General features: G+C 35.2%; 1 protein-coding gene across 1 annotated transcript in view; it reads left to right on the top strand.

Moving 5' to 3' along the window:
* The window catches only part of LOC118179856 (choline/ethanolamine transporter flvcr2a-like), a 98,332-nt gene that overhangs the window by 45,714 nt on the left and 40,943 nt on the right, over positions 1-11,675 (top strand). Inside the window, exons 2-4 of the mRNA XM_085814294.1 lie at positions 98-276; positions 2,627-2,771; positions 4,718-4,852. Of these exons, the coding sequence (XP_085670420.1) occupies positions 98-276; positions 2,627-2,771; positions 4,718-4,852 (459 nt within the window). The remainder of the gene's footprint in view (positions 1-97; positions 277-2,626; positions 2,772-4,717; positions 4,853-11,675) is intronic.

The raw sequence follows: 11,675 nt of genomic DNA, 5'->3' as shown, positions 1-11,675 counted from the left end.
TTATGTGAGAAATGTGTTCTAGATTTTGATATAAATATATTATAAATAATTCTTGAAAGAAATTTTTTATTATTTTCAATTTTTCTTTTGGCTTTAGCATCAGCCTGTCAGTTTGCTACTTTAAAGCCCGATGGATTCCCTTATGCTATTGTAAGCATGTTCTTCGCCTATTTATCCAGTGTTTTCATCTATGCTCTTCCACCTTTCATCGCAGCTGTATGGTTCCCTAGCAACGAAGTATCACGTGCTTGTGCTTTCGGAATTTTCGGTAGTCAGGTAATATTACTTGGCTATTCATTAACTCCTATAATAATTTTAAAAATGGAATATTTCAAGTTTTAAAAATCCACGATTGTGTATTTAACCAAACTTTGATACTATTATCACGGAATAACAAAAATGTTATTGTAGTTTCTCTAGTAAATAACGTGAATATGCCATATATTTTTATACCTTCACATTGAATACATAATTTTATTTCGAATGATATCTAGAACCACGTTATGCATTAATTCTGAAGTTATTCTGAAACTAATTTGGCCACCAAGTTACTTTCCAAAACTGAAATTGAGGGAAATTTAATTTTTATTATTTTGAGAACTGTGGTTATTCCTTCAATTTCAATATTAGTCATTGTAGATTCATTAGGTTATTTTGAAAGAGAAGTACTTGAAAAACGCGCAATTTTCTCGCTGGGGCTCGAACCTGGAGTTTTCAAATACGCTACCAGTGTGCTACCGTTACATCACAAAGGCATGCTGGACCAAGGCGTTCTTGTTACGGAGTACCTTTGCAAATAAATGCAATTACTTCTACATCTTCGTTAATAAAATATGAAATGGATAAGAAGGAGCATACGTTAAAGAAAGTGAAAAGAAAATCCGATGGGCTAATATAAAGAGATCGATAAGAAAATCCTCTTTCATGGGCAGAGAAGTTAAGTAACTGTGGTTAGCCGCAAAGAGAGGGGCGATTAGCCCCCGCGGCGCGTAGCACAGGAGTCAGTACGAGTTAAGACAAAATGGCATGCTAGAAGTAGGAGAAAGTACTTTATACACTCTCCCTTTTAAAATGCAGCTGAGAAGAAGAGGACCCAATCGCCAAATCCTGGTGGTGACGAGTTATCTTTCTTTCTTTTCACCATCGACGGAACAGCTGGCCCACTGGGTTAGGTGCTTTTCAGCCTGTTGGATCCCGTCGATGGAATTAAAAAAATACATGAATAAATATAAGAGCCTAGTACTGCGTCCTCCGGGGATTGGCCACGAAATGAGGAACATTGAAGTAAAGACCAGAACATGGAAAGAAGGTGCATGGTGGGGACTGCTGAGACTAAGCGGAACACTTTTCACTATTATCGTACATGTTAGGCATACAGTTATATTAAGAATGTGCTATAAAAATCAGATACAGATGTAAAGAAGACCAAATACATTACAAATCGCGGAATACATTAAATGAATTCTAGATTAATCATAATATTAAATATAATTAAAAACAGAAAAAACAAACAAAAAACACAAGACATTAAGTAAATTAATACATGTACAGAGCAGGCTGCTGACGGCTCGATGTCCAAGGAAAGAAGTCACTCCAGGTTGTCAGCAATGCTTTTAGCAATGGTAGTGCAGTCTCTAATGCGGCTGAGGGCATATTTATTCTTAATTGTGTTCTTGAACCATGCTGGCATATTGATTGCAGTTGGTCTTTTTAAATGTGAATTCCCTGTGTGCGAGCAGTCAAACAGATAGTAATCTGGGTCACCAGGACTGCCACAAATACATTGGTCACTGTCCCTTAGGCGAAATCTGTTATGTCTGTAATATATGGGCCATGCCTTGTCAGATACCGTGTAAGGTGCGAAGAACTGCTATTTAAATTGTGGTTAACTTTTGGTTGGAAATCATAGTCTTCTGCCTGTGGTGCTTGTCTCCCAGTAGTTTTGCCACTGCTTCATTAGTTCACATTTGAGAGTAGTTTTCAGATACGAGTGCGGAAGGGGCACACCAATGCTACTCACGTGGGGTTCATTCAACGCAATCATATCCGCTGCTTCATTTCCTTTAATTCCCGTATGGGCTGGAACTCATTGTAGCTGGGGGTGACGAGTTATCGTCTGCCACCTTTTAGTTCGGATGCCACTGTAGAGTCATTAGGTTATTTTGAAGGAGGAGTACATGAAAAATGAGCAGTGCCTTTGCCGGGACTCGAAGCCATCCCTCTCGAATGTACGCGCTGAATGTGCTACCGTCACACCACGAAGGCATGCTGGAAGGAGGAAGAAAATGCCTTATATCTACATAAGCACGGCAAATTCCACAAAAATTGATATCAAGGGCACATTAATAAGTTAAAATTTAATTTTCCGAGTTATTTTTCAGTTTCATCAGTTTTGATCCTAAACTGTTAAAATTGGTTCCAAAATATAATATTTTTTCAACAAAACTTTCGAAATTTAAAAACAGCAACTAGGGGTGAACCCTAAAAATAGACTTACGAGACAACGACCAAGTACAAATTTCTATTTGAATTTGGTGGCACCAACGATTTATGTATATATCATACGGTTTTGTAGATGAATAAAATTATTAGCTTATATGTAATAGCAATTTGTACCTTTTTTCAGCTTGGCAGTGTTTGTGGATTTCTTCTCACTCCTTTTATGGTATTCAGTGACTGTTCAAGGAAAGATCTGATTGAAAACGGCAAGTTTAACGTGGCAGTCATTCTTACGGCAGCGAACATTGGAATGCTAGTCTTGACAGCTTTAAGTATGATCACATTTTCTTTTTTGTTTCAATTCATTATACACAGTGAACAAGAAGTCTGTTCTTGATTTTAAAACTTTTATACGAAATGGTCGGAAAAGATAGAAGTGTGAAATTTTTTAAAATACTTAGTCCTATCAATATGATTATTTTACCATGTAGTTCATGGTGCCGAGGAATGGTTAGTAACGAAAAGGCGTCGATGAAAGTAAAAAGCTGACTGTTTTTGTGATACTAAATATTAAGCGTTAAACTTAAATTAAGTCACAAAAATCCTAGTTTATTAAGTGGAAATTTACCCAATTCCATTGTGTGTTTCAGCGCGTGTGCAAGTAAGGAGTGAAAAGAAGTTACCAATCCAAAAATCCAAATTAAAATTAAACCAAACAAATAATTAATTGAAAAACACGTTGTGTAGTATAAATTTACAATAGTTAATAAATTAAATTTTGATAAGCAGTAATTAAAATAATTAAATGAATTTGCTACACAACACTAATAAATAGAAATTCCTGTTGCACAGCATCACAATTGCGAAGAACATCTTGATATTTTAACCCACTTTTAATTTTTCAGTTTTGTTTGATGTTTTCAAGCTTTCTTCGCTTGATTTATTATTAAAGCTGCTTATATTTCAAAATAATAGATCCGTGTTTAATAAACCATAATATAGCGTTTTAGGAGGAACTCCTAAGTTACTTAAATGAGTTGTATTGCGGAGGGAAATAGGCAATCATTGGGTAACAACTTGAAAAGCGGCACACCTCCAAGCTCAAATGATCTATTAAAATTGCTTGACAGGATCTGAATAATACAAGATCATGTTCAATAATATCATAATGTTTAAAGTATGTCGCTTACTACTAAATCTCTGACTTGATCAATGTTTTACTCATTAGTTGAAGTGGATGATTTACCACAGCACAGCTCAACTTTGACCCTTTCTCTGAATAAAATATCTTATATCACTCAGAAAACTCTTGTTTTAGATAATATCTTCAAAGATCTGTAGCAGAAATTTCATTGCAAAACAAAATTCAATTCATGTTCTTGCCTCAGTTATAAATTTTATTTATAAAATTTTAATTAAAAAACTTTAAAAAAATCGCCAAAAAATTAGGTATTCATTAAAAACAAATTTAGATAACAACGTGCCGTGAAACTGTTGCCATTTAGAGCTAATTGCGGGTAAGCATTGAGTAACATCATACTCATAACATCTTGCCTTCATTTGACATAATCCCGATTAATTCTCGATAAGCCACGTTTTGCATTTTATCAACAAAGGAACATATTAACTGTTATTATTGTACTTTCTTTCTTGAATTTTGAAAAAACAAATCGGATTTAGCATCTACAGAACAGCAAGTAGTGGATTATTTTCAATGTTGGACACGAAAGGTTAGTTGAATACGACTGATAGTGATAGACTGGAACAGATATTTGCAACATGTTTGTACTCATACTTTTCGTTCTAAATGGAGCTTTCGGTAAAATCGGAAGGAAATAATCGGAACAAAATAAGAGGAACTGACAAAAGTTTTCTAATGAAGCGCAAAAATAAAGCAGGTCAAATTGATCATTTGTTAAATGAAGGGGCGCCAGCTTCTTCAGAATTCCGCAGGAATGATTGGCACAACATTTGTGGGAATCTATGCCAACATCATGATCGACGAGATAGTACATTAAGTACCCAAATATATCTGGGAATATATATAGAAGAAACGAAATAAGGCTTGTTGCTAGATTTTGATGAAGATCGTACCCATTTCTAAAAATACCGTTGGAAGTGATTTCTTGCGCTACACACTTTTACTGAGCATGCCTGGCTCTTTTTATGCTTTCATCACAACTATTTCATCATACTTGCTGTGTCAGTATTGAAAAACAGAGTTTGACCGTTTTGTAATAATTTTTTAAACCTTAAAGTAAAATATTACTTTCTTCAGCCTTTCAGAATGAGCCCTTAAATCCACCAAGTGAATGCCAAGCACTCAAAGAAAAATCAACGTGTATGCCGTATAAAACTTCTGCACTTCGTATCATACGAAACAAATATTTTGTTTTGTTACTATTCTTGTATGGTAAGTACTGAATATATTTTCAAGATTTCGCATGTACTTCAGTTTTTATATTAACTATAAAATCAAAAAGTAATATTTTTGCCTTATTTATGTGAATGTTTTGTCTTTACAATTCTTATCAGTTTTTTATATTTAAGCATCAAATTGTTCAATTAGATTAAATCTAAGATATTCAGAATGATAAAGTAAATAGTTTTAGATTCTGCAAGTGCATCATGCAGTATATTGTCTTTAAGTTATACATATAATGCAACACAATGCGTAAGTTCCATATGAACAGGAGAATCTGGATATTTTTCTGCTAATCCTGGCAGTTTGAAAATTCTTTCTCGTAATTGGCCGCAATTTGAAATTGGTGCGTCATTTGTCAGGCGTAGTCATAAACGAAATTGTTTATATTATGAATCGTAGCCTGAAATAACCAGAGGTTTATGTAGCGTTACTAATACGAAGGCCTAATTTGTGCTAATTGTTACAGATGTTTCAAAAATAAACTAGTGCTGCAGCGTTATCATCGCTACTGCTGTTGTTGTTTATTTATACTTAGTAAGCAGAATCGAAACGACTATATTCCTAAACGTCCGTTTAAACTAGCTAAACTTTGAACCCAAGAACGCGAATATTTGACACTTTCGCTAAAGGAAAACTTTGATGTGTACACAACATGACTTTCTTGTACGGAATATTACATTATACGCTTTTTTCTTGCATTTCATTTAAACTTATTGGGTTGAATTAAATCTACTTCGTCGACAGCACATAAACCACAATAGAATAAATGCACTCTTAAAATTCACTATATTTGTTTACCATAGCGACACTCTGGCTAGGTTCACTTAACAGTATTATATTTCGTTCATATTATAAGTATGTCTATGTCTTATCACTTAGTAAGAGGCAATCGACCATTAACGTCCTTTACCAATATATTATACTTGACTTTTAAATGCTTGAGGAATCGAGTAAGTTGTATCCAATAATATGGAAGCACTTGTGCACATGCTGTGCTAGAACTCAGAGATTACTAGCGACGGAGGCTCCTGTGCCGCCGTCCGTAGAATAAGTAAACTTTGAACAAATGAGGCGTCGTGTGGCGCCATCTATTAGTAGGGATGAAAAGCATTTTAATTGACTGGAGCTGTGGTTGTGCCATCTCTTGCAGGATGTATTGTAAGGCATTTTTAAAATTTCATAAAAATTACTCTTCTGATAAGCAATAATTGGAAAGTGAAATGATAAAAAACACAATTTGCTGTGCATTGAAACTTTTCACAAGCGTAAAAACTATTTACATACAAAGTCTACCTGCTTTGGCAGGAACAAAGTCCATAGCGCATTGTAATTGGATAAGTAAATCTATAAGTAAAGAAAGTGAAGTAAAATCTTGGCTAAATAAGAAGAAAACGAAAATATATACATTACCGCCGACTCTTATGGTGAATGGTACAGGGCCTCTTGTGGCGTTGTTCAATTGTGAAATCATAATTTCCTAGTTTTTTAATGACATTCTTCGGATGACTGTCACATTTCATAAAAAAGTTATGAGAAGCTTTTAGAATTTCAGACTCCGTGGGTTTAATTTTTAAGTCATTGTGAAGAGTGCTGTTTCGTACGAACCAAGGCGCATTTGTAATTATTCGGATGGCCTTGTTTTGAATTCTTTGTATTTTTGCGATGAGTTCTTGCAGTTGAATCCCACGCTGGGGAAGCATACAAATCGGGCGGATAGCTTGTAGATAAATAACTCTTTTTGTAGCGAGAATAAGTTTAGAATTTCTCCCCTATGAATACATAGATACTGCCTATTGCTTGGTTGGCTTTTTTGCAGATATTTTCGATATGGTTTTTGAAGGTTTTGATCGAGATATAAACGCCTAAATATTTAACACATTTTTCATTGGGGATGGAGATATTATTAACTGTGATATTGTTGAGATGTCTTCTGAAAGGGTTCTTTTGGAAATAAATTGTAGTGGATTTGCTTTTATTGATTTTAATTTTCCAAATTTTAATTTTAATTTTCCATTGGGAAAATATAGTCTATTGCATTTTGGAGGTTTTGGATGGCTCTTTGCGGACTGATGGATTTGCTGAGAATTGCAATATCGTCTGCATAGCAGGCGATAATGGCATCTTTGTGGCTGGGAAGATCATTTATGTAGATGTTAAAAAGAAAAGGTGAAAAATTCGAGCCCTGAGGGACACCTGCTTTCAATACACTGATATTAGATAGCTCGTTCTTAATACGAACTTGAAAAGTTCTGTTTTCCAAAAAACTTGAAATTAGTAGAATTAATCCAGGTAAAAATTTGTTTCCGATAAGTTTCATAAGGAGGCCTCGGTGCCAAACCTTATCAAATGCTTTTTCAATATCAATGAAGATGCCAGCAACAGTTTCTTTTTTATTAAAGGCTTCACCGATGATATCAGTAATTCTTGTAACTTGTTGGGTGGTGCTATCCATGCCTAAATCCAAATTGATGTTCCTTAATAATATTATTGTCGCCCACCAGCGGCCGAGCGGTAAAGACGCTGAACGCTGGTAGTTCGGTCCGAGGTGGTTCGAATCCCGCGAACGGGCTGGCTGCATGGGCGTTTTCGTAGTTTTCCCATGTGTAACGTGTACACGAGCCAGTTTCCCTTAGAAAGTCCTCCACGAAGGCATTCCTCCCTTTAGGCAGATAGCCCTCGTGTGCTTTGCCATAATTAAATTATACATACATATCCAATATTATTGTCTTCAGCGAATTTAGTGAGCTTATTAATGACAAATCTTTCAAACAGCTTTCCAACAGCTGAAAGTAAACTGATGGGTCTGTAATCTGAAGACGAAGATCCATTTTTCCCAGGTTTCTTCAAGACAATGATTATCGCATGCTTCCATTGTTTAGGAAGAAATCCTACACGCAGGCAAGCATTAAAGATGTAATATAGTTGCAGGATGGCTTTTCTTGGTAAATTTTGCAGGGTTTTATTAGTAATTTGGTCATAACCGGGAGCTTTTCTTGGTTTTAATTTTCGAATTAATTTTGTAATCTCTCTGGGCATACTATAACTCAGAATGCACAAAATTTATATCATTTAAAGAATTATCTAATCGTTGCCACATGTTCTATTCAAATACTATAATAAAGCTAGAACCATGTATAAAAAATAAGCAAACAAAACAAAAAAGAAACAGTTTTTCACAGACGATTGAGTATTTCTCATTCAATTAATTCAGTTCTCACTTCGCGACAAGACAAAAATACATAAAAACTCAAAATATTTGTATTAAAAATTACAAAGTAAATTACAAAGTAAATTTTAAACATTTATTTCCTCAAAAAAATTCCAGAGAGGATTAAGCATGATTGAATGTGATTACGGCAAAGCCACGAGGGCTCTATCTGCCTAAGGAGAATGATGCCTTAGTGGAGGACTTTCTAAGGGAAACTGGCTTGTATATACGTTACACATGGGAAAAACCACGAAAACGCCCATGCAGCTAGCCCGTTCGTGGGATTCGAACCTCGGACCGAACTACCAGTGTTCAGCGACTTTACCGCTCGGCCGCTGGTGGGCCATGATTCAATTCGCAATAATAAATGAAAGCATAATCTTTGTTGTTGCAAAGCTAAGTTTCTCTAGATTGGCAACAAATCCACTATTCTGCTGTTTCAAAACAAGCAATGGCCGCCATCAAAAAAATTATTAGGCAAAAAATTATTATTAACGGAACTTAAATAGCTTTAAAATTGTTGATAATTCTAAAAATATTGCATACAGATTTCCTAAATGCATAAAAACCTTAACCGGAAGATAAGAACAACATAATTCAATCATTTTTAAACCAAAAAATGTACAATTGGCAAACATATAAGATTAAAGAAACTGAGATCACTGAGCCGGGTAACAGACTGGATATATATATAAATATTGTTGCGTGCGTACGGGTTCATTACGAAATGAATGCACAAGTCCGATGAAAAATGAAGAAAAATTTATTATTATAACAACAAATATGATTAAATGTCCTCAAATAATCGTGCAGTATCACAATATATCACAGTAGTTATCTTTTAACTACTCAAAAGTTCAAAAGAACTTAATTCAAAACAGCTAAAGAAAGGTAATCCGCGAATTCGCTACAATTAACAAGAGCAGTTTTCTAAACAACAACAAACTAAGTAACTACGAACTGAGAGGTTTTCCTCCTTTTATAAGATTTTAAAATCACGCGCGAGAATTTCTAGTACTTTCTCGAAATCAAAAAGAGATATTATTAAATGTTTAATGCACGCGCTCTTGTATTTTCAATTTTCCGGCTTAGCTTTCTTTTAATATTCGTCACGCGTTGCACTGCGCGAGAAATAAAACCATTTAATTTATAATTGAACTAACATTAGCTTTTTAAATACCAAATTCGTAACAATATATTTATATACGTTTGTTCCGGCCGATTGCAACCAAAATACGAGGTGCACATCTACATGTTATAACAGTCCTATATACAAAATTTCAACGTTCTGAGGCTACTCGTTTTTTGTGTTATGCGAGATACGTACGTACGTACATACGTTCCAACAGACGGCACGAAAAATTCTCTTCAGAATTCATTTTAAAGCAGTTCTATAATTTTCTTTGGATGAAAAGAGTCTTTTATTCTGTCCTTAACGTACAGATGTCACTCAAAAACATCGTTAAATTGCATTCGATAGCGGTCAAAATGGATATTTTCGTTGAAATATGCTGCCTGAAACTTTTCGCGATTACAATACTTCCTTTTTACTTGGTACAAGGAAGTAAAAAAAAAGGCAGTCACTCCTTTAACACAGGGAGTGCATTCCTGAATAACAATATTAGAGACAAAAAAAAAAAAAAAATTATGCAAAACATGTCCCTGTAAAGCGCTTATATCTCAATAATCCCAAAAGTTATAGTTTTTGGGGTCTATTTAATGGCTAGACACCTAGTTTAGAAAAATAAATTCCTTAATTAACAGTAAGTTTTTTTTAGGAAGTCACTCCTCGTAATGTTGCTATCAGGAAGCATAAAGAATTGTCCCGGAAGACGCAAAGTTTGGCCATACACTAGTTCGGCTGGAGAGCAGTTAAGTTCCCCTTTTGAAAGCAGTCCGAAGTCCCAAAAGAACTGAAGGTAATGAGATCGTCCAGTGTACGGATGTGTGACACATTATGGATTGTTTGGGGGACCTGTGCCACCTTTCAATGATGCCGTTGGGTTGTGGGTGATACGCAGTGGTGTGACAAAGGCAAATACCAAAGTACTTGGCTAGTTCTCGAAAGAGTTCACTCCGAAATTGACTACCACAATCAGTGGTGATCTGAGCAGGCACATCAAATCTTGAGATCCAGCCAGCATGTAAAGCAGTAGCGACGGTCTCTGCCCGTGTATCTTTCAATGGATACGCTTCAGGCCAGCGAGTATACCTGTCGATGCATGTCAGACAGTAAGTTATTCCTTGAGATGATGGAAGAGGTACAATCAAATCTATATTGATATGAGAAAAACGTTCATCTGGAACTATGAAAGTAGTTAAAGGAGAGTGTACATGACGAGAGACTTTAGCCTTTTGACGTTGTAGGCAAGTTTTAGCGAAGTTCGTGACATCCTTTTTCATTCCGGGCCAGACAAATCGGTCACTAATTAACTTCAGCGTTGCTTTAGATCCAAGATGGGAAAGATTATGCAGAACTGAAAAGACACGTTTTCTATGACTGTCTGGAACAAAAAGACGGATTTTACCATGTGAAATGTCGCAATACAGTTCTATAGAAATCTCAGGCATTTTTAACTTTTTTAATTGCAGAACTGGATTTTCTTTGTCTAAAAAGGATGGGAGTACAGTGTCACTCTGTTGTGCTTTCGACATAGATTCATAGTTAACAGGAATGACATTAGCAATCATTTCGATGTGAGAAAGAGCATCGGCTGGTCCATTTTCTGCACCACTCACATGTTGAATATCAGTAATGAACTGGCCGATGAAATTAAGTTGATTAATTTGTCGAGGTGAGAGCTTGTCATACTTTTGGAAAAATTCTTTTGTGAGTGGCTTATGATCTGTAAATACTTAAAAATTCATACCTTCAAGCAGATATCTGAAGTATTTGATAGCGGCAAATATTACGAACAGCCCTCGGTCGTACGTACTGTACTTTTGTTCCGTATCGCTCAATTTTCTGGAGAAAAATTCTAATGGTTCCCATGTTTGAGCATTGAGCTGTTGGACACAAGCGCCTGTGGCTTTGTCTGATGCATCGCACATGAGATCAATTTTCTTTTTTGGGTCTGGGTGCATTAAATTTGTAGCCTGTGTCAAAAGCTGTTTACATGACTCAAAGGCTGTTTCAGTGTCTATTGACCAACTTAAAGGTGTTTTGTCATTTTTCTTATAACGTCCATTTAAAGGAAGTTGAACTTCAGCAGCATGATTTAAAAATCTTCTATAGAAATTAAGAATTCTCCAAAAACATAAGTTCATTAATAGTTTTGGTAGTTAAAAATCTTGGATAACATTAATTTTTTCTGGTAAAGCAATGATTCCATTTTTGTCGATAATATGACCTAAAAATGTTACTCGTTCTGCAGCAAATGTGCATTTAGGATGGTTGACAGTCAAGTTATGACTTTTAAATCTCTTATAAACTTCTTTGATATGAAGTATATGTTAATCGAGGGATGATGAAGCAATCAAAATATCATCTATATAGACGAAACAGAAATTTAAATTTGGCAGAATTTGATCGAGTAATATATGCATGGTTTGCGCAACATTACATAAACCAAATGTCATGTAGTTGAACTCAAATAATCCGAA

Source organism: Stegodyphus dumicola, chromosome 4 (genome assembly GCF_044657685.1).
Source record: "Stegodyphus dumicola isolate Sdum_Otavi_A_Nest chromosome 4, ASM4465768v1".
Lineage (NCBI taxonomy): Eukaryota > Metazoa > Arthropoda > Arachnida > Araneae > Eresidae > Stegodyphus > Stegodyphus dumicola.
This window is presented reverse-complemented; position numbering and strand designations above follow the sequence as displayed.